This window comes from Cajanus cajan, chromosome 10 (genome assembly GCF_000230855.2).
Source record: "Cajanus cajan strain Asha chromosome 10, NIPB_CcT2T_4, whole genome shotgun sequence".
Lineage (NCBI taxonomy): Eukaryota > Viridiplantae > Streptophyta > Magnoliopsida > Fabales > Fabaceae > Cajanus > Cajanus cajan.
The window spans coordinates 42941602-42966363 of record NC_138526.1 but is presented as its reverse complement, the minus strand read 5'-3'; the positions used below and the strand labels follow the sequence as shown (position 1 = coordinate 42966363).

The 24762-nt window shown below is 29.4% G+C and overlaps 2 protein-coding genes across 2 annotated transcripts; both read left to right on the top strand.

The window, feature by feature from the left end:
- Nucleotides 1-611: 611 nt before the first annotated feature.
- PSB27 (photosystem II family protein) lies at nt 612-1302 on the top strand. Its single transcript, XM_020373868.3, has one exon. The coding sequence runs from the start codon at nt 676-678 to the stop codon at nt 1183-1185; it is 510 nt and encodes a 169-aa protein (XP_020229457.1). The 5' UTR covers nt 612-675; the 3' UTR covers nt 1186-1302.
- A 13490-nt stretch (nt 1303-14792) lies between these two features.
- LOC109810429 (uncharacterized) lies at nt 14793-18339 on the top strand. The gene is made up of 6 exons (XM_020373898.3): nt 14793-15693; nt 15779-15987; nt 16381-16603; nt 17125-17210; nt 17431-17522; nt 17686-18339. Exons 1-6 carry the CDS (start codon nt 15604-15606, stop codon nt 17928-17930), a joined length of 945 nt encoding a protein of 314 aa, XP_020229487.1. The 5' UTR covers nt 14793-15603; the 3' UTR covers nt 17931-18339.
- The last annotated feature ends 6423 nt before the right edge of the window (nt 18340-24762 follow it).

Genomic DNA, 24762 nt, shown 5'->3' with positions numbered 1-24762 from the left:
TTTGGTATGCTGTCGTTCAAAATTCAAATAGGTCTTATATCTATCCATCGTACCACTTTTTAAAAATTAATGTGAGCCATATATAATATATTTTAATAACGAGTATATTAAAATATATGTAGTTAATATTGTTGTATAAATTATAGAGATGGAATAAAAAATTCAATAAACCACTGTAAGTACTAGGTAGGCAAGTAGGAGATGAGTTAGGTGAGTTAGGTGACAGAAAGTGAATCTCTCTTGGAATTGCTTTTGAAAATCCGTAAATTATGGTTTGGTTTTTAATAAGGTAAACCAAATATGGTATAAAGTTGTATAAAAAAGGGAGAGGTACTATAAAGTAATTAAAGGCATGAATTGATTGAGGTCCATTTGGTATTAATGGACCATTGAGGGTTGAGCTGGACTTTAGTTAGGGCCCAAGACAGAAGGCTATGTGTTGGGCCTCGGTGACAGTAGAATAGACGGAGGATTTGGAGATGGAATTGTAGGAGGCCACGTGAGGAGGTGGATCTGAAGGTGAGAAACCATTGGCTGCTTTCTGATCCGAAGATAAGAGGATAAGGCCACGTGGCAAAAACCCAGTGGCTCCTAAACACAAAAACACCACCTTGTTTTCCCTTGGTTGTTCTTGTTCCCAACACCAACACCAACACCAACACCAACACCAACACCATGGCCTCTCCAACACTAATAACCCCAACATCCACACCCAAATCACTCACACCCATGAAGCCCAAAACCACCAGCATCGCCGCCAGAGGCAGAAGCAGCACCACCATGAGCCAGCCTGGACGGCGCGAGTTCCTCTCCTTGGTGAGTGGGTCCGTCGTGTGTGGGTCATGGGTGGTTGGGGCAGTGGCGGCGTCGGACGAAGAGTACGTGAAGGAGACGGAGGAGGTGATCGGGAAGGTGAGAACGACCATAACGATGGAGAAGAATGACCCGAACGTGGCCTCTGCGGTTGCGGAGCTGAGAGAAAGCTCGAACTCGTGGGTGGCCAAGTACCGGAGGGAGAAAGCGCTTCTGGGAAGGGCTTCCTTCAGAGACATGTATTCGGCTCTGAACGCTGTTTCCGGACACTACATTAGTTTCGGAGCCACCGCTCCTATTCCTGTCAAACGAAGGAACAGGATTTTGGAGGAGGTGGACACTGCCGAGAAGGCGCTTCTAAGGGGAAGATAGATTTCCTAACTTAATTGCCTTTTTCTATGTGCACTCATATCATAGAGTCAAACTAAATCCAGGCATCATTCTCTTTTCCTTTTCCTTTTAATTCAACTGCCTGCATGCGCCTTTTAATTCTCTTTTGTTGAACCCGTAATTACCATTAGACAATAAGCCCATGCCCATGGTCATTTTGGATCAAGACTAAACAACTTGTCACTTACGTGTTAGGCCACACTAATCACAAAACCAGTAGTGTCAACATAACAAGTCATCATACAATCACCTATATTTTCACACTAATTTATTATGTTCTATAAGATTATATTTAAGACCATAATTTTCAAGAAAAAATAAGATACAAATGAATTTGTTTGAATTCAAGTTTTTTTAGTTTGATTACTTTTTTTATGTATGTAATTTCATAATTATTTTTCCTGTTAATTTTATATTTTATTTTATTTTATTTTAATTATTCGAGATCTTATACATATAAGTAAGATTCAATCTTTATCTTATAAGATAGTTGTGTGAGGTTGAGTTAGACTTTTAACTCATTTTTTTAATATGGTATCAAAACATATTGTAGTCTATCATAACCATTTTTCTAATGTAAAGTTTGGTAAAACCTCATTCATATGATGTCTATCTCATTTAGGGTGGTAACCTTCTGAGCAGGTCAGGTAATTTTTATCATCCCAAAAACATATATTTATTCATAAACTTGTTTTTTTTTTTGTTCGTCCTTGGAGTATCCACCACTGATAGCGGTGACTAATCTCCTCGCTACGTTGGAGGCACCTCAAAAGGTGGGATAGTTGGCCCTTAGATTTAACGCGGCTGCATACACAAGGCAGGATTCGAACTCCTGACCTTGCCCAAGATTCATAAACTTGTTTGATTTCAAGCCTAGTTTAATATTTTATGAATTTTAAAGCGAATTAACATATGAGACATCTTATAAATAATTATTTTATAATATAATAATAATAATAATAATATAAATAATAAACACGTAATTTAATTGAAAATTATACGCTTTTATTATATTAAGAAAAAAGCACAGCTTTAACAAATTTTAACAGATTTATCATACTTCTCATTCAATTTAGAATTTGATTGGACAAAATTCTCTAGAGATACTTTTAGGAAAAAAAAATAGAAAGAAAAATGGAAGTAAGATTTTCTTTAAGAGAAATTAGCTTTTGTTTTGTATAAGTTAAAAATAAAAATATAGAAAAATAAATAAGAAAGAGCTTCTAAAAAATAACTTATATATAAATTAATTTTAACTTGTAAAAAAATTATTTTATTTATTTTCTTATTTCTTTTAGTACTTTTGAAGAAGTTAATCCAAATAGGTTCCTATTCGTTAAATTATTGTCTATCACATCCTAAACAAAATGTCCAAATTATTTTAAAATACAAATTGTTTTGATATTTTGTGATTTAAAATTATTGATGATAACGTCAACATTAAGAGATATAATAAGGATAGAGTAATTTATATATTTACAAATGCATAAATTATATTTTCTTTTACCCAATCCCAATCTCAACACTTTTTCTTCCTTCAAAATAGGTAGATACAATACAAAGTAAAGTAATCCTTCAATTCTCGTAGCAACCACGAACAATCATAAAACTTTTTATTGCATTAGGAAAACTGAAAAAGAAACCATGCGATGGGCTTCAACTAAATATTTAGCAAGATTGCGAAAAATTATAAATAGAAGAAAAATGAAAGTTTAAAGGTATTATTTTCCTCTTCATAAACGTCGAATTTTGAGCCTCTTCCAATTAGCCATCGCTGTTTAGGCCTAGGCCTAAGGTTGACCATGGTTGATTGGGCTTGAGTTTCAACTTTTGCCATAATCCCTGTTGATGACACTTTTGTGGGCAACCACTTTTTCAGGTCCCAAAATGATTGTGCAAAAATTTAGGTCCAAATTGTTTTTCAGTTTTCTGTGGACATGCTTTGATCCTTCGGATTTATGCTTTCTTGGACTATTTAAAATGTTCGACTTTGAATTTGACCATTCAGGTGACTTTATCTATGGGGTGGGAAAAAAAGGAAGAGAATATTGATTAGGGCATATAAAAAGATGAGTTTATACTAAACTAATTCTGTTAAAACCGAAATGTTTGGAGATAGGAAAGTCAAAAGAACAGAAAGCGTAAGCATGAAAGTTGTTCATAATATATTTGGCTGTTTCAATGGGTGAGATGAGACCTTGAGCCTTCATGCTGCTACTTGCTTTTTACCTATATACATTATAAAGCCATGCAACCAAATTATCGCCGAAGAACATGGACAAGAATTAAAATATATAAAGTACAAATACTAATTTTTATTGTTTGTTCCATAGGAGAAAACAAAAGGAGAGAAATTATTTCCCTAAAACTTAAAAAATACAAAAACACTTTCCTTTTAGATCGTAATGAATGAAGAAATTAAAAGAGAGAGAGAGAGAGAGATGATCTTTCTCTTATTTATTTATTTATTTTTGTTTTGATTTTAAGTTTTTATGATATAATTTATAAAAATAACATATTTTTATGTTAAGAAATAATAAATTAAAGATGAAAATTTTAATTATGATACAAATACTGTTCCCATAATTTATCTAATTTTTGCACTTTTTTTTTTCAATTATTCGAATAAATGGAGTTTTTTCTTGTTATTTTTGTTCATGTACAGTATATCTGTTACTCTATTATTTTCTTTTCTAATTATTTTCCTCCATTGGTGAAACATGAGACTTGATCTAATTCCACTGTGACTATCCCTTCCCATCGGTCCAACACTACGGGCAGTGGAAATTTATATATGAAGATAAATTTTGTATGACTTCTCTACTAATAGACATCGTGGCCTTGTCAGCAACACTAAAATTAATAAAAGTTGGCTATGGACTTTTTATTTGTAGATATAACTACATTTGTGTTAAAGGGAAACTATAAAAATCAACAATTTGACATATCTCCAATACATAAGCCGACATGGGGAAATCTTTCATAAATGTATCATGAATTTGTCTCCCAGACCGATGAATATGGACAACGTTGTTAAACACTTACTTTCACTGTTTATCAAATTTGGCTTCGACTAACAAATCATTATTTTTATGTGTTATTAAATTCGATTTTTTTTAAAATAAAGTTTTGAATTAAAATGATTAATTAATCAAATATCTTGAAAGATTAGTGATTATCGTAATTGATGAATACTATACTATGATTTAAAAAGAAAAAAAGAATTGGCTTGATAAGTGCTTAAACTAATTTAATGTCTGAATCACGAATCAAAAGCTTGGAATAATCACACTGTACACTCCATAGTAAGATTATAATAATTAAAATTAAAAGTAGGATAACATTTGGTGGGGGTTATGGGATGGAGGAGTAGGGAAAGTGAGGAACACGTTTATGATGATGAGTCCTCTATTGAATCAGTCCCTCATAATAAATTACCTAACACATCTAAACCATATCTAACCAAAAGTGAAAGATTGACCAAATTAACATGACAGCCGGCCCTTCTTCTCCGATCAAATTCCCTTTAATGTTTTACTAAACATCTGTTAATCAAATGTTTTTCGATATTTAGTATCCAAAAATACAAAAATATATTCCAACAACCGACAGTAAAAATTGAACTTATATTTTCATACACTTATTCTAATTTTCCAACTATTAGGTTCTTCTATGCGCTTCAATCATCTTTTAGTTTAGGCAAACAGTTGGGACAGTACTATGATATCTAATTGGATAACAAGGCTTCAACACAATGCAGATAAACTTCAGGCCACGATATTCTTAAAAAAATACGATGGTGATGTTGTTTTAGCCACGTTAGATATGAGTAATTTAATGCATTTAATATTGACATTAAACTAGATATTTATGCAAATCTTACCTAAGCAATTAATTATGTATTTCCCCCCATATATAGTGTTTGTAAGTCATCCCCACTAATATTGGCACTTAACTCGGGTGCCTGACTTTCAAATAATCTTTATTTAATGGTTATCTGATGCAATATGCTATATGGGTAGTGCTATGTCCCATGTCATATGTCAAATTATTAACACTTACTAATTTCTTAAATATATTCGATGCAACATGATAAAGAGTGATGCATTTGCATTATATATATCCATTTCATAATTATTCCCCATTATCTGCCAAGGGTGTAACTTTTCTTCTTCTTCTTCTTCTTTTTCTAAACCATTTTGGAGCATGTGAGTGTGACGTGGGTTTTGCACGTGACCACCGGTTAAGCACTTGGACCAATCACAATATTTCATTTGAAACTTTCCCTACAAAGGATATTGGAACCAAATTTTGTAAATCCCTTTGATGTGAATGGTTGAACCTATTGACTTCTCTACAAGTTGTTGATCAAAGTCAAGATCATATACATGTGGTATGTACGCATTGTACACTATGATTTCCATATCTGATTGGCCGAATTAGGAAAATGCTTGATCGATTTACAATCTCAAGGATCACGTTACCGAAAGTTCAATCATGTGTAGTCTACACATGTATAGAGAAAATTAAAAAATCTATTTTATGCTAAAATCACACGTAATAATATTTAAGAAAGTAAATAAAATTTATTTATTGGAACCTAAATTTAAAAAAATCTTCAAAATTGTGAAGGTTCTAAGTATATCTATATTAAAATTAATCTTTACTTGTCAATCTTTTGACCGTACAATTTTTTAGCAAAGAATATAAGAGAGAAAAAAACTAAATTTTCTTATGTTTTTTCTGTGCCACACCTCTACTGTGGAGTTGTATATTTATAAACATGTAAATATATCTATTCTTTCCGTAACAACATCTGTATCTTATCTTCTAAAAAATGAGAATTAATAAATATTCATAAATTAGTTTTTATCATTTTTTTTATCAAAACCACTTTTGATCAGGTCAAAATTTAAATTGAATCTTTTAGTTTGAAATTGCAAAATTGACGTGTTTTTTTTAATCTTAATAGAAATAAACATTATTTATATTTCTAATGCTAGTAAAAAAAATAATATTTTATTTATAAAAAAGTAATTATTTGATAAAATCAAATTCTTTAATTTAATTATCAAATAATAAATTTTTCTGAACAAATATTAGAATATTCTTTAGTATGTGATCATGTAGGTTCAAAACTAAACCAATAATAACTTAATTACATTAATTTACTAATCAAGGTTGACATCTAGCAACACTCTTTAATGTCCGGATAGTATAAAATAATATTTTCAAGAACCTTTAGAAGATTAACATCAAATTTTCTTCCATCTTTTATAGCTCTAAATTAACTTTAGAATATGGTTTAATTGTCAAATTCTAATAAGTTAACATATAATGAAAAATACAAGAAAAAACTCTTTTTTCTTATTTCAATTGTCTTGGCCAAGGTCCTTATTTTCATTATAAAACTCAAACTCATTACTAAGACTCGATGAATCCCTTCTTGATTAATTATTTAATTCTACAAGAATTTAATTACACATAATAATCATTCAACTAACACCTTAAGGTATTAGGTGTCCAAAATCAAAGTATAATAAATATCTTTTTAATTATTATGACAATCCAACTCTAAGAAAATTATATATTTCTTCTTATAATTAAGAATTTTTTATTGACAAAATTTTAAGGTAATACATAACCATTAGGAATTCTTCTTTATAGAGTCTATTCAATAATCACATCCCTATATGTATTATTTATATGAATGATTTAATAAATGAGATCTATTAATCTTTATCCAATAAAAACTATTACACATATATTGATTTATCTGGATTAATGATGTCCTATCCTTAATAATCTTATGACCAAGAATTTAGATAAAATTAAAAAAAAACTCATTTTTTCATTATTATAATCTCTATTATAAAAAGAAGTCTTTAATTTTAATCAAAAACCTTATCATATTAGTTATTTCTTATAATCAATAAATATGATAATAAAGCATAATTTTATTAATACATATAAGATAGATTGGATCTTGGAGATATCTCTTCTCCCCAACAATTACCTGTTACCTAACATTTGTGGGAGGTGATGATATAGTTGAAATAAAAGTGTGCAGAAAACAAGATATATTAGTAACAATATTTGATCAACCAATCGTAATCGACTGTGGATAATGAATAATAAATAGTCATAAGTTCCACTTACTAATTTTAATGCTTTGTGTTTGTAAGTACGCAAGACAGGAAAAGCATTACCATTTGATGTTATTAATTAGTAGCATTGCCAAAAGAATGTTTGAGTTGATTCATTTTGATATATGAAAAGCAGTACCATTTGATATACGATGTTATGAGTAGCAATGACAGTAGTTATTGTCTAAAGAAATGCGTGCTTAATTAATTAGTTTTCTTCTTTAGAGAAATTTAATCTAGAGGATAATGAAAAAAATTTATCCTATGAGACCTTGCATACCTTTAAAAACATCGTTATAATATTTATATATCAGGAAAAACTATATATATATAACATCCATCGTTTTAAATATGTGAAATGTTATGTGTCCAAACTCAGCCTTTCTTATCCTATTTTCTTAGTATGAACATGCAGTATCTCTAATAGAAAATATTTTTTTTGAGTGGATGAGATCATTTTAATTCTAAATATTTAATATATTTATATATCTAAGATTCGAATTTGAGAACTACCATCGAAACATTTCACATAAGTTGATACAAGTGTTTAGGATTAATTTTTCACACATTTTATCCTGTCGAGTAGCACATGCATGTTCAAACAAACCCGCCATAAAAATATACTGAAAATTGAATAAAAAAAGTAAAAATAAAGATAGTGAGATATATACATTATGATTTGATAACAAGTAAATTTGAAAAATGTGGTATAATATATATACTAGAAAATTATTGCTCTGTGACATATAACTATTTGGTTTTTGATTTGAAGCACGTGGTAGAAGTGAAGGTGAATTGTCAGCATCATTATGGCCTCTTTATGTCGACCATAAACAGCCAAAAGACAGTGGCATGGTGCATGCATTGCATGTCATGGCAGCATAAGAGGGCATTCATTGTAGGCCATCTGCAGTACGTTCAAGTCGTGTTCTTCCGACACTCATTTAAAACAAATTAATGTTCTTCCTCATCACTACTCAACATTAATATTAACGACAACTCATGGATACGTCAATCAACTCACTCCAAATTTATTAGATTAAAAGTTGCATTTTCCTCTATTTTTTTTTTCCTCTCTCACGCATAGGTTAAGTAATTATAGTATTGGTACTGATCAAAATCATGAGATTATTTCTATTCTATATGTCATACTTAAAATAGAATTTAAATTTTAAATAACTTAATTAAAAGATATAAATTATTATTATTATTTATGTTAATGTTATTGCTTACTTCTAAATTGAGATTAAAAATAAAAATAAAACTATAAAATAAATGTTCAAATTTTTTATTCATTGATAATGAATTTCAGAAAAGGTACATGTATATCACTCGAATTGATAGTAAACAGTGAATAATAATTATTCATGTGTCAACATTATTATTTAAAAAAAAATTAATGTATGATATAAATAGTTAATGCTATCCAATAAAACTTTTGGACTACTTAATTCCATTTCTTTTGTCTTTTTAGGTTTAACTTCTACGATTATTTTAACTTAACTTATGGTTTTAACTTTAAATTTGAGTATACAGCGATAGATACAGAGCTTTGCGTTCATTGATAGGATGCATTTGGTGTATAAAAAATACTCATTAATATATATTTAACGTCAATAATACTACCTACTAACAATCACTAACCATGTATGATTGAAGCTAGAGTTGTCATGATGGTACGTACCCATAAGGTAAGAATAACCTTAATATATATGAACTATATGAAGAGTTTTGGAAAATACGTTTTTTTTATCAGCATTTTGGAAGCTATTTGGTAAGAAATTTTTCCTAAACAATTGCACGAATCCTACTCGTTACCTTTTAGCAGATAATCATGTATATTTAGAGAAAATAACAAAAATTATCCCACGTCATTTACACATGACTTTGTTGTGCAACAGAATTTGTAATAATGTAATCATTTTAGCTTTTGGAAAACATCTAATAAAGTGATTCATAGGAATATAACTAAACTTAAAAGTGTAAGCCTTTCATGTTTGTTATACTTTTAAAAAAAAAGAAAATCTCCTGTATTGTTAAATTATAAGAATTATAAGAATGTAATATATTACATTTACATGCATGCTCGATTTTTATTTTCATAATGAAGAATGACAATTTCACAAGTTATTAATGAGTTTAAATATGTTTTTATTTTTTAAGTTCATGAAAAATAAGTGAATTTTAATTTTAAATAGCTTGTATAATTTTTTTGTCTTTAAAATTGAATGTTTTAACTCTCTACTATATATTATTTGATATTATTTTTTTATAAGTTAAATAAAAGAGTAAATAATTATCTTAGGTGATACCATGCTAAGAGTATCTGTAATATTTTATCAGCATATAATATCTCTAAAAAAATTAAAATATTTAAAATAAATAATATTTATTTATTTTAAAATAAATATTATAAATTAAAATTAATGATTTTAGATTTTGAAAAATCAAAAAAATATTTTATAAGAATTAAAATCAAACTATTTTAAATTTTAGATGGACGAAAAATATATAACATTTAAATTTAAATTTTATTTCTTTCACTTTTTTCTTCTTATTATTTGAAAATTTTAAAAATAAACATTCTTAAGATATTAAAATCTAATAAAAGATTTATTTTATATTTGTACCCAAAACACAATATTCCTAATTATAATAGTCCTAGAAAAATGTATTAACATGCCATAAAACGTTATCTTAAGTGTTTATCCATGTTTTTTTTTTCTTTCTAAACATTGATATCTTCTATCTTTCCATGGATCACTGATAACTACTTAATGTTTGCCTAAAATACCTTGGAGTTGAGGTGGCTTAATCTATCACACATGTATTGACATGTGTTAAGTATTTGTTGCAACATGATTGCTCATCAAACATTACATTCTCGTTGATCAACATATTCCTTAAAACGTGAATTCCAAAATTTGAATCCCTTCACAACTTTGGCATAACCTACAAAAGCACAACTTTTCAACATTAGATCAAGTTTAAATTTTTCATCACTAGATATATATATGCACAAAGGTAGGAAACCCAAAAGTTCTCAAATGATTAAAATCAATTAAAATTAATTGGTTACATGTGCATATATACTTCTTCTACAACTTTGCCATCTAATGAAGCTGCTTGAGGAGATAACATGCTATATTCACTATCTTCACTTGAATCCTTGGAAAGCTCAACATTCAACCCCATACATCTAATCCTTTCGGTGATAGACTTATTTATCCCTTTTGCAACACCATTTTACTATGCTATTTTACACTTTGGAAAATGTTTTTAAATATTATGTTTCTCACAAAATTTTTTAAACCGAGAATTTATATATAATTTAGGTCATTATCAAGCCTTAAATAGTTACTTTTTCTACTCGTCTCTTCTTCACTTTAGTCTTCCACAATTTGAACTTCTAAAATGCTTCATATTTTTTCTTTCAACAAATAAACTTAATCCTTGTGAGAAAAATCATTGGTAAGAGTATTAAAGTAATGGAAAACATCCAAAGACAAATTTCTAGTGCCCATATACATCAATATGCACATGTTTAGAATCTTTAGTATGACTTAACAATAATATATGAACTCTAGAATCTTTAGTATGACTTAACAATAATATATGAACTCTGCACTATTTTCCAAGCATACAATACTCGCACAAACCTAGCTTGCAACTCTCTATTCAAAAGACTTCTCTTATGAAATTTTGTTATCCCATGCTCGCTAAGATGACTCAAACACATGTATCACAATTTTGTGGTATTATCATTGAACTCAATAAAGACAACTCCACCTACAACCAATTCTTCCGATTAGGTTGTAAATATTGTGTACAATTCATTATCCTTTCATCATCGTCAAGGCACTCTACATTCCTCAAGACACCCTCAATGTCACATCATACGTAACAATTTGTACTTGTAAGTACAAATTGTTACGTATGATAATGATATGAAGGTGTCTTGACGAATTGTCTCATTCCAACAATAACACAAGTTTTATCATCACCTAAATAGACATTATCATGATTGTATGTCCCGTATGTGTTAAGTAACTATAAGTTTGGCATCATCATTCTTTATATTAAGTCATGGTAAATTATTTATAGTTTGATTAAAGACATGAACATGTTGTTGCAAATTAGAACCCTTGTATAACTTTAGCTTGTATAATTTGTTTATATGCAACTTGTTTGTCAATAACTTGGACATATATTAACTATCTAATATCTTTGATATACTTTTCTCTGAAATATTTGATAACATGATATAATATCGCTAAAACTAATATAATTATAGCAATAAAACAAGTTTTATCATCACCTAAATAGACATTACCACAATTAATAACTTTAAGTTTGGCATCATCATTCTTTATTAAGCCATGGTAAATTATTTATAGTTTGATTGAAGACATGAACATGTTGTTGCAAATTAGAACCCTTGTGTAACTTTAGCTTGTATAACCTTTTATTTATATGCAACTTGTTTGTCAATAACTTGGACATATATTGACTATCTAATATCTTTGACATACTTCTCTCTGAAATATTTGATAACATGATATATATATATATATATATATATATATATATATATATATAATATTGCTAAAACTAATATATTAGTTGGTTTCATTCGATAGTTATAAGCTAACTAATTGAATTAAAAATATTTGATAATATTAACTGATATGCTAATGTCATATTTATTTATTTAATAATGAAAGTGAGACAATAACATTTAGACAAAATAATTCCTAAATTAAAAATGACAAATTAGAATTTCAATTAACTTAAATATAACTATAAGTCATAAGGTACTTCAATTAATTTGTAACAAAGATAAAAAATAAAAATATAAAAAAAATTAATTAATTAATTAAAAGTTTGTAAGTTATAGGCTATTCCAATTAGCTTATAAAAATATATTATAAATTCTTAAAAATATCATATATAAGTTTATTATGATCAAAGTAACTTATTATAAGCTTATTAAAAGAGTTTTGAAGATCCTCAAATGTCTAGCTAAAACACTCTTACTTTTATTATGGATATTGAATGAAAATATTTTGAACTTAATATATTAGTTATAAATATTTCTTAAAATATACGAAAGCTTTAAACATAAAAAATTATGGATCAAATAGAGTATTAAACGTGAAAAAAATGGAGTGATAATTATGTAAACGAAAGGAAAAATCAACGGAATATTTTGAAGTGTGTGTGTTTTCTAAATCAAGAAGCATTATAATTTTTTTTTTATATACAATCAAATACCAATGAATTAGTTGACAAGAATAAGTCAAGATCTTAATGTCATACACGTTTGTGTTTTTACTCGTCTCCTGTAGTGAAGTAAACGTAAAATCCTAGATCGATATGAATACTCAATTCGAAGGCCACAAGATACCTGTCCTTAAAATTCTTATAACAAAATCCGTTTGGTCTTTGAATTTTGGAGGTTTAGGATAAAAACAATTGAAATGCCACGTGATGTTGTAACAAATTCTCATCTAAAATATGTAAAAGCCTGTGTGGACCCTCTTGTTTGAACAGTCGCTCTTAGACTTTTTGTGATTTTAGATGAATTTTTTTTTATAAACATAATTTATACGGTACTAACTAAAAAAATAAATAAAAATTTCCATGTAAAATCACAGAGAAAATCAAGGAGAGACTGTTCAAAGAAGAGGGTCCACACAAGCTTTTGCATCTTTTTAGTAACGGCATTTTCTTCCCTTAATTCCTAACTTTGGCTTTCCCTTGAAATTAGAAGTTGGAATTACAGTCACAAAACTACAAACGCAATGCAATAATACACATTCATGGAAGTCACAATAATGTGAATGTGGTATATTGTATGTGATGATAATCATCTCATTATTTCATTTGTTTGGTTTGAACAGTTTTCATGTTTCTTCCAATGCAATGCCGTGCTGGCTAATCCAGGTGTTGAATGACAATGCATCCAGCCCTTCGTTTCATCTGCGCAGTTAGAACCTGTCAAAACTCTGGCTTTGCTTTCTTTTATTCAACACTGCACCCTTTTTTTCTCCCTATGTCATGGTTAAGTTATGCTTAGTTTTATGGGTACATACAATAAAATAATAGTATAATTAAGTGTTAGTATTAGTTAGTATTCTTATTCTTATTCTTGCACTTGCGTTCACGCGGTTTCCAACTTCCATGCCTTTCTTGCTTTATCGCTACACTTGAGGTAAAATACAAATTAGAAGCATAAATAGAAACTGCTATCATTATAGGTGTACCTTTTCTTTTGCTCTAAACAGTTTTTTTATGCTAACCAACAAGTTTTTAAAAACACTTAAATTTAGTCGATAGTGGATAAAGAGATTAATTGCATGCTTTCACACAAGGATTTCGCTTTCAATAATTAATGTTTCCTTTGTTATAAAACTAATTAAAATTATTAACACCATTATATGTTGAAACCCACTAAAAAGATCTTGTAATTAAATAAAGATAACCCTAATATGAGACAATTAACTAGCTAGCCCCGTCCTTAATTAAAGATGCGAAAACTTAACTGAAATTGGGGTTTTACAGCTGAGAGCAATAAATTAACATAAGAAGCCATCAATGGTTTAATGTAGAAACATTAACAGTCAAATTAGTCTCCTTTTAACATCAATAGGTGTAGGAAGTGGATGGCAGCAACTGAGATCAAACTTATAAGCTTATTATAATTATTATTATCACCATAAATGTGATTATGCATTAAGATAACAGTATTTTTTAATTTGCAGTTTTGTAACCGACACCTAATTATAAGACTATTGATTATTTGCTTGTAAATTCAAAGCAGTTTTAATAAACTTACTTGGGAGTCACATAATACTTTAATTTCATCAAAGTTAACGGATGAAGAAACTAGGAAGAGTGTTACTTTTACATTAAAACCAGCAACCTAATCAGTTTTAATACGCATTAGAAAAAAAAATAGAAAAGGAGAGAGAACCTTATGCTTGGCAGTTAAAGATTATTTTAGTTCAATCGTTCAGAGTTCAAACTGAACCACTTTAAGTTTATGCGTGGCTTATATTTAATTATGCACAAAATTTAGTAAAACCGACTAGTCAATTCTCATACCATTTCTTGTGTTTTCTCTTTCTGCATATATACTTCTACCTTTTTATTTCTCTGTGGTCATACTTTAACATCAAAAGAATTATTAAAAAAAAAAAGAATCTACCATATATTTAATTTTTTTAATATGAAAGTTAATGAGTTACCAACCCGCTTTGTTTCTGTAACAAAGAGCATTAGCTGTTAAATTAAAATCTATGAACTAAACCAACAAAGTTTCAAAGATGAAAGCTACGGGTTTGTGGTATAGTAACAAACCTTGTCCTATAATAAAATCATAAAACATAAAAAAGTATATTATATAATATTTATATTGCGTATAAAAGTATTTCATTGAGTGAGACCATTGGGAGAGACAGATGAATCTCATAAATGTTATAAATAATAAATCATGTATTCTGAATTTCTGATGCTTTAATTATGGCTATGTAATACGTATCATCTATCTATCTTCTCTCTGTTACTCAGTCATCACCTTATCAGAATTCATTCACAACTTCCGAAACCAAAGAGTTCTTCTCTTGTTTCGGTTTGAAAGTTTCCGATACATTTATAATTACTTTTTGACCTTGTCCCTCCTCTTTCTCGTTTGTTTTGTTTTTAAGGTGACTTAGTTTGTGTGGTTTGATTTAATCTAAAGATTTTAAGGTTGATGCGTCAGCGTGTTATTGTTATGGATCTCCTGAGAAGTGTGTTTCTTAAACGTTGAACAAAGCAGACTTGTCTTGAGTTTTCTTGAAGGCTTGGTTTAACAGCGATAGAGAGAGAAAGAGAAAAATAGCATTGTGAATTTGTTTGCATAATAAGAATCTGTCTCCCCCGTGTTGGATTTGCAACATTGTTGAGGAGAGAAGGATAAAGACATGGAGAGATAAAAAGAGAAGAACGGTATTGAGATTTTGCGGGAAATTCGGTGTCCTAACGTCAAAAAATAGGAGTCTTTCATTGTGGGGGCGATTTGCATTTTCGATTCTCTTTCAAAGGAAAAATTGCAATCCCCACAATCTCTCTCTCTTCCCTCTTTTTTTTGTTTTCTTACCCATCTGGGTGGTTTCCCTCTGTTTTTCAGGGTTGGGAGAGAAGCTCAAAACTCCATCTTCCCTCCCTCCTCTCTCTCTCTCTCTCTCTCTCTCTCTCTCTCTCAAAAACCATGATTTTTAATAAAGGGTCAATTCGTTCTAACCTTGACTGTTTCGTACGATGTACCACACCTGTGGTTCAATCCCAGTTTCTTCCTAAGGTCATGTCCTTTTATTTTTCCTTGTGATATGATATGATACGATCATAGATTATGTTGTTGTCCTAAATTCTGTGTTTTTGTGCAGTCCGAGATTACAAGCCTTAACCGCTTGTGGCATCCGTGGGAGAGAGAAACCGTAGAATATTTCACGTTGGGGGATCTTTGGAATTGCTATGATGAATGGAGTGCTTATGGAGCAGGAGTTCCCATCACCTTGACAAGTGGAGAGACACTTGTGCAGTACTACGTGCCTTATCTCTCTGCAATTCAGATTTTCACTAGCAATAGTTTCAGGTATGAATTCGATCATTTTAGTTTTTTTTTACCAAATTCAGCTTCCATCATGAATATCTCTATCAAGTACTTGAAAGCTTTTGCTTCTTTGGTGTCCCCAACATGTTTCATTACAAGAGGATTTTTGGAATTGAAATGGGGAAAAAGAGTTTTTTTTAGTTTTCTCACTTTCTGACAGATACACCATTTGGGTGATAATGTTTGCTATGGTCAAACTTCCACGCGGGTTCCATGATGTTGCTTTTGAAACATGGGTTGTTGGGCTTTTTGGGTTTTTGTTGAAGTGGTTTGGTGAATTATTGTGTGCATCATTGTTAACTTGATGATTTGGTAGCGTAATTAAGCTAGGAATTAATGCAAAAAACAAAAGCTGATATGAGTATTTCATTTCAGGGAAGAGACTGAGTCAGGTGACTGTGAGACAAGGGATTCCTATAGTGATTCTTTCAGCGAAGAGAGTGAGTGTGACAAGCTATGGAGGTGGGATGGAACTTCTTCAGAAGAAGGAGGGTCTGAGCAAGACTCTCTCTGGCATTTCAATGACAGATTAGGTCACCTCTATTGCCAGTATTTTGAAAGAGCAACTCCATATGGAAGAGTTCCTCTCATGGATAAGGTGGGTTGTTAGTTTAATAATTTTCTTTGCCTTTATCTTACTTCAGCACCTTTTCTCTTGTTCATCTATGTCTGTCCTGCTTTATGTGTTCATAAATGAGACCCTAACTAATTGATTGGGTATGGAAAATGGGAAAGTGCTTAAAGGGAACATGTAATTACCAAAAGCCCTTAATTAAGGATAGACATCCTTAGTAGATATATACATTGACTTTTCAACATGAGTGGAGAGAGGCTCATTTTTTCCTCAGATATGTCCAAGTGGTAATGGAAATTATGCATATTCCCTTTTCTTTATTTCATATCAATGTAATTGTTATGCGTGTCTAGCATATGTTCTTTATTAATGTATGTAGTTTTCTTTGCTTGGATTATTGCGATTGTTATAAAACAACAAAAAATATTCGAGTAGCATAACCAGTACACATAAAAACAAGAAAAATATTCGTGTAGCATAACCAGTAATGCACAAAAGTATAAAGATTCGATTGCTGACTTGCTGAGATGGTATCTTACTTTCAGATTACTGGATTAGCTCAAAGATACCCAGGGTTGATGTCATTGAGAAGTGTTGATCTTTCACCAGCAAGTTGGATGGCCGTTGCGTGGTAATTAATTTTGTCTCATCCCACCATAGCTACTTCCTTGAACATGATTTATTTTCTCTTTTCTTCTCTGTGTAACTCGGTCACCAAATTATAGTCCCAATGCTTAAATACATGTGTAATTGTTTCCAACGTACATCCTTGACCTTAAGCTTTCAAGGGTCATGACCATGAGCATTTATGAGTTATGACATAACTCATTAACGAATATACTTTTTCTCAGGTACCCAATTTATCATATCCCCATGGGAAGAACAATCAAAGACCTTTCTACTTGCTTTCTCACTTATCACACGCTTTCATCTTCATTTCAAGGTATTTTGGTTTGAAAATTTCACATCAAACATTGATATGACCAAAAAAGAGTGTATATAATGAGGATGTTTTAAATGCCCAAAAGAGCCTCTGATTAGCCTAGAGATTTGTAAATTTGTGAAAGAATATGCAGAAAATGATGGAAATTGTATTATTTGTCTAGGGATGGACCTAGAAGATGATATTGAAGGTGGCCAAGAGAAGCAGAAGGAAGGGGAAGGCATAGCTCTGCCAGCATTTGGTTTGGCAACATACAAGATGCAAGGAGGGAATGTGTGGGTTGGAGGAAATTGTGGTCGGGACCAAGAAAGGCTATTGTCACTATTGAGTGTGGCAGATTCATGGTTGAAGCAATTAAGGGTCCAGCATCATGACTTTAATCACTTCATGGGCATTCGGCATGGCTAAAAGGGTTAATCCACTACTCTACAAAGAATTCGCACTTGCATAGCCTAAAACCATCCTTTTCTCGGATGTTTGGTTTTTGTGTGCACTTTCTTGGACCATTAATTGCGCCTTTTATGTTTTTTTTTCTTCTTTTCTCTTGAGGGAGTGTGAGGGATAGTGTTGTTGGTCTTTTTAGCCCTTGAGAGCATTTTAGGACCAACCCTCTCGTTAGGTTCAAACCGAGAAAAAAAGGGTGTGACTCGTGAGTTACCTCCTTGCAAATTGCCTCAGTTTAAGAGGAAACTGTGTAGAGATAGGTGGAGGAGGGAGGTGAAGTGAGACTATATTGTATATCTTTTGCTATTAATCAGTCATAATGGTTAATGGATCTGACAAATGATGTAGAAACAGATTGCATATTTTTTTCCAATTTTTTCTTTATGAGTCTTCTTTCCGGTTTCCACCGGCAATTACTTGCAATAGTTATGCATTCTACTTGACCAATGACATCTCGTTGTTTTTGTTGGTGTGCGCACTCATTTAATAAAGAGAAGAAAAAGAAAGAATGCAATTAGGGGAATGGACGGTTGGCTCTTTTTGATAAGAGTGTCTCTTGGATTTTTTCCACATTCATCCATCTTGAATATTGGCTCTTGCTGTCATGCATGACAAATGGATGAGCTTCTGCTTACCCCTAAATATATGTGGCCATCAAATAACAAAAACTAAATAAAAACATAAATCATGTCAAAATTTTTGGGGTGCTATTAGTTTTATGCTCTAAGAGTAAATGAAAATGAGTAATGTAAACAATGATATTGAATGAGTGAATGAGGAAATCAATTGGTACGAAATTGTTCAAATATCATTTCAGTTTAATCAGTATTAAATATTCAATGAAAAATTATTGTCTATAGTAATGATACTCGTGAAAGTATCTTTAAGTGAATAATTCATTTCAAAATATATAACAAGATATTTTGATGTTGACGAGAAAATTGACCATTATAATTATGCATAAATAGAACAAAAATCAAATGTCTAAATAAAAAAGTTGAATGGCATAGTGATATTGTGTATTTGGGCTACAACATGTTCTCACGTTAAATTAACACAAATCCGATAAAATTATATTGTAAAAAAAAAATATTATCGATAATCAAACTTAATATTCAGAGAGTTTATATTACTTACATATCTTATTCAACTGAATTATACCTTTTTAATAACAAAATTGTGAATCTAAATTTCAGTGAAGTTAAACCAAACATGCATACCATCATTATACAATATGAGTAGGTATGGTAACGGGCGAGTTTTACCTTCCTCGCCTTTGCTCTCGCAAATTTAAATCATCCTGCTTTCGCCCTGATACTCGCGAGGAGTAAAATCTAGGTATTCGTTCTCGTTCCTAGTAAGGTTTGGGTTTCTCCAACCCCGCTCCTAATTTTTTTATTTTAAAAATAAATAAATATGAACAAATTTTAAAAAAATAAAAAAAGTAAAGTAATACAAATTTTTTACATATAAATATTTCTAATTTTGATTTATATATAAAAATAATTTTTTAATTATATTATTAAGCAGGACGGGGGTGAGGGTAGGGGCAAGAGCAGGGCAGATATTAACATAACCGTCTCGCCCTCGCTCCCGATTTTATCAATCGGGGAAAATCCAAACCCGAACCTAATAAACACGGGTTTTTCCCGTCCAAAATCAAAGCAAGTTCAGATGAGTACTCACGAGAATGGTTAGATTGTCATACCTGAATACGAGGGTTTGCATATCTCTTAGATTTTAGATGCTCCTTTTTAATTTTTATTTTCACCGAATAATACACCTTTGTTTTTTGGGTCAAAATAGTCCTGCTTTTTGAAGCTACTTCCTGTGAGCGAAAAATTAATACTTCCTAGTTAATCAATAATTCTTGGATATAGAAACTTTAACTAGTATGCATACAAACACAAATTTTACACAAGGGAATTTAATTCAATTAGTTGAGTAGTTATAAATATTTTTTTTATTTTATTTTTACGAATAAAAGAATGCAAAACAAATTTGATATGTCATCATTAAAGTCATTGATAAATTATATGAGAAAATAAAATAACAATTGTTTGCAAGTTATTTAAGTTTGTAGTGGGAGCAACAAATACCACTCTAGACTAGACTGTTGGTTTTGAGAAATTAGACTGTTGTTTTAATTAGAGCCATCGTGAGGTAAGAAAAATAAACAAAGGGACCCATTATGCGTCACCACGCGTTATATATATATAATCATTTTACCTCTTGAATTAAATGACAAATTCACATTCATTTTACCTGTTCTACGAGACAAAGGACAAAGAGAAGATATTGCGCCATGTAACATTTCAGATTTTTTTTTTTATGCGTTAACTCACAAATAATAGTATAATATTCTGATTTCCTCTATGACTTTTTTTAATTAAAAAAAAAAGAGAAAAATCATGGATGACACACGAACGAATAAATCAACAAAGAATATATATATATATATATATATATATATATATATATATTGTATTTCTGTTACTTAAAAAATATATAAAAAAAAACTTTTTGTGATAATGAGCGTTTATTACAAAAGTCGTTTTCTGTTTTTAAAAACTAAAAAAAATAATGTTAATAAGAGTAATTTCTGAAAATTATTTTTAAAATATATTTTATTTTTTAAATAAAAATTAAAACTCATGATTATACGGTTCAATTTTTTTTTCGCCATTTTTTTTCTATTTCATTTTAGAATTATGTTACAAAATAATTTTAAAAATTAAAAATGAAATACATAACGCACCCTAATGAAACAAGGAATGTTTCAAAGAGGAATAACTATTAAGTTAGAACATTTTTCGGGTGGTTGAACTAACTAGATGTTAACATCTATTTGGCAACAAAATCAAATTAATTGAAAAATGAAAGACGAGGGAGTAGGCATGGCAATCTAACCCGCCGTTGTGGGTACTCGCTCGAACCCGCATCGATTTGGATGAGAAAAACTCGTGTTTATCAAGTTCGAGTTCGAGTTCGAATTTTCTCCGATTGATAAAATCAGAGTAGGGGCGGGGAACGTAAAACCCGCCCCGCCCCGTTGCCATGACTACGAGGGAGTTTGTTTGGTGGATGTATAATTAACGAGATTTTAGTGAAAATGAATGATAATAAACATTATGGTCGCCACAAGCCCCATTTATTTATATATATATCATTATCACATATTCAATCAAGTAGAAATAGGTCTTAATTAAATTGTTACAAAATTTGGATGTGAAGCAGCTAAACTGCAAACGTGGCCATAAACAATGATGGCTGCTACAAGTGATTTTTTTTTTTTTAAATTTCTGCAAATATTATTGACACTGATGTTTAGACCCTTTTTTCCCCTGTTAAATCATAATTGTTTTATTACTTTAATTTGTAATTCATTAATTTATAATTTTTTAAACACATCTCTTAAATCCTCAAACATAACGAGCTGAAAATAATTGCATTTTTTTTTAATTTTTCGTAAATCTTCTTAGCCAGTGTCACAAGTCTTCTTAATTTTTTTTTTAACTCTTCATACATGTATTTTTTTCTTGAATTATATTTTGGAGGTTAGGAGAACCATTACAATGTTTTCTTAATGATGTTATTTTTTTTCTCTCTCGCAAATAAAATAAAATGTTTCTTTAACCTATTTTTTAGTGGTTTCTAAGAGTTATATATCATTCTCGAAGTGATTTTTGGCTTATATATTAATTAATAGAAGTTTAGTGAATAACCGTGCTTTGAAAATTTGATCCTCATGAAATCTTTTGAAGCCTTAAATATGTGTAAATATGATTTTATTTAATTTTAGTTTTTGCAATTTTTTATTTTTAGGTTTTTGGCTTTTTTTAGTTTTCTTTTTTAATCTTTATCAATAATTTTAATTAGTTCAATGTTGACATGATTAATAAAATGAAGAATATTAATTAAGGTAACAAATACTGTCTTAAATTAAGATAACTATATTTTTTTAAGTGTGTGATTCATTTGAGTAATTTATTTATTGTTTTATATATAATATAACTACATATAACTTAATATTATATTTATTTAACTTTTAATATCATATGAACGATAATTATTATTCTTACTTTCAATTTACTAATTTATTTTTAACATTGTATTATAAAAAAGAGAGTATAATATTATTCATTTACTTATTAGACACCAATACTATACTTTTGATATTATTTACTTTGTCATAATACACTGTATATTTCACTCATTGAGTGATAGAAATAGCAAAAAGTTGGAATACCTAAGCTTGAAGAACATCAAGGTATTGTAAAGGCTAATTAGGTGGATTAGTTTTGTTAAAAGGCTTATATCAAGCTAAATGAGTGAGTTAGTGTTGAGAATTGAGCTTTAAGATACTTGAGAAATTAAGAATACTTTCTATAATTTGAGAACGATTACACTGATAGTATCTACTAAGTTAATATACGATTTGATGTAGCTGAAGTGATTTATGGATGAATCAATATATTAATTAAAATTCTGTGTGCGGTATTATTAATATTTCCCCTTCTCCTATAGTTGTTGCACTTGATTTTACTGGTTTTTTAACTCTTGAATTAGTCTTTTGGTTTCAGAATCTATCATTTTACCCCGTAACAATGTTTTAATCGTTGAAACAAGTTTCATTTAAGTTATTTATTAAAAATATAGAGTTTCATGAGAAACAAATTTGATTTACTCTTTCAAAAGCAACTTTGAAACCTTCTATATTAGGAAAATATTATGATAGTTTCTAGAAACACTTTTTAACAAATAGAGTTGTTAATATGCCTTCTAGATATTTATTTTATTTATCTTCTTATACATGACCTGTTCAAGTGGGTAAAATATAATTCCTCATTCCTAACAATCTTTTGATAGGCTAGGAGACATTTTGAGGAAACAATCTCAGAAAAAGTTTATTAAAGTGTGTAAGTTTAGACCAAACAAGGTCACAATTTAATACCCTTCTTGTGACTTTGTAATTATTCGATATCTTAATGGTGTGTTTGGATGAGGAATTTATATAAGGTAATTCATTTATTTGAAGAATTTCAAATTCTTTGAGGTAAAATGCTTTGTTTGAATGAGGAATTTACAAAGAATTTGAAATCTAAGCATTTGTGAAATTCCTTAAAATAATAGAATTTCAAATTCTTCCAAAAATGGGAGAATTTGAAATTCCTCATATTTGTTTTTCTTATTTTACCTATATATTTTATCTTATCTCTTCATTCTTTTAATTATTGGATATTCAAAAATATTTTTAAAATTGTTAAACATTATCTAGTATTAAATTTTAAAATTATTAAATATTATCTAATATTAATTTTTAAAATTATTAACTATTTAAAAATAGATTAATATTTATTTTTATAAAATTTAATTTAAAAATCTTAACATATAAATATATTTTTAAAATCAATTTTTATTATGATGGAATAAAATTATCATATTCAACCTAACAATTTAAAATTTAAGAAATTTGAATTGACTCGTCCAAACAAAATATTTCAAGAATGATAGAAATTGAAATCAAAGTAATTCAAATACCAAGAATTTAAAATTCCTTGAATTTGTAAAATTCCTCATCCAAACACAATAAAACTATATGGATATTATATATTCACACACAATAAAATAAGGATCTAACTATTACACTATTGAATTATTTTATATATAATGAGTTTTATTGATGAAACCATTGAACTATATAGTTATATATATTATCTTAATTATTTTGTTAAATTTTGTTAAAATTAACAATTATAATTAAATAATTTAAATATTTTTTATTTTTATATATTTAAAATATATATGTCAATTTTAATGTATATTAATGAAATATTAAATAATTTATATTAATATAATTTTTTTATAAATATAACTTACATGATAATAAATTCAAAATAAAATTATCCAATAAATAATTAACAAATAAAATAATAATTAATATAACTTGTAATAATATAATTTGATACCTCTTTATATAATCGATAGGGCGAAAAGTTGTATCCCTAAGTATATAGTTTTTCTTCTAAAAAAAAATTATACTGTTTTTTTAAACTATTAAACTTTAGCCTTATACAAATAATTAAATATAGCGATTTCTTTTATAGAAAATAGAGATAAGAATAAAATCCCACCATTTTAAGTGCAAACAAACATGTTATTATCAACTTATGTCACTTGTTTTTAAAGTCAAATAAAACTAATTTTAAATTATCAAATTTAATTAGAGTGTTATTCAGAAAATAATTTTAATCAAATTAATATTTGTTCTGGTATGCCTAAAAGTCTCATATAACTGAGAAGTTGAGACTAAGGGTAGTTTATAAACATCATTCTCCTTAAACCATCGAGGTGTCTTTTAAAGGACAAAACCGTGACGATCCAACAAGTGTCAAGGCGGACAATACCTCGGATGCAAGTGACCCTAACGATGACAACGAACTTACTGTAGGAACATTTGGCACTAGAAGGAGGGCCTGTGCCACTCTTGTCCCTTAGCATCGACTGGCGGGCTTGTTCTAATATGTCTAAAAGTCTCACATCGCTTAGGAGTCAAGGTTAAGGGTAGTTTATAAACACACTCCCTACTTAACCCACCAAGGTGCTTTTTAAAAGATAAAACCATGATGACCCAACGAGTGTCAAAACAGATAATACCTCGGATGCAGGTGACCCTAACGATGATAGCAGACTTACAGTAGGAACATTTGATACTAGAAGGAGGGCCTAGGCCACTCTTGCCCCTTAGCATCGACTGGGGGGCTTGTTCCGATATGCCTAAAAATCCCACATCGCT

What these genes read in the sequence shown, in the direction of transcription:
- PSB27 (XM_020373868.3), top strand. Translation starts at nt 676, where the DNA reads ATGGCCTCTCCAACACTAATAACCCCAACATCCACACCCAAATCACTC.
- LOC109810429 (XM_020373898.3), top strand. Translation starts at nt 15,604, where the DNA reads ATGATTTTTAATAAAGGGTCAATTCGTTCTAACCTTGACTGTTTCGTA. An exon ending in AATCCCAGTTTCTTCCTAAG is followed by an intron (nt 15,694 to 15,778) that starts GTCATGTCCTTT and finishes GTTTTTGTGCAG; the next exon opens with TCCGAGATTACAAGCCTTAA. An exon ending in GAGTTCCTCTCATGGATAAG is followed by an intron (nt 16,604 to 17,124) that starts GTGGGTTGTTAG and finishes TCTTACTTTCAG; the next exon opens with ATTACTGGATTAGCTCAAAG.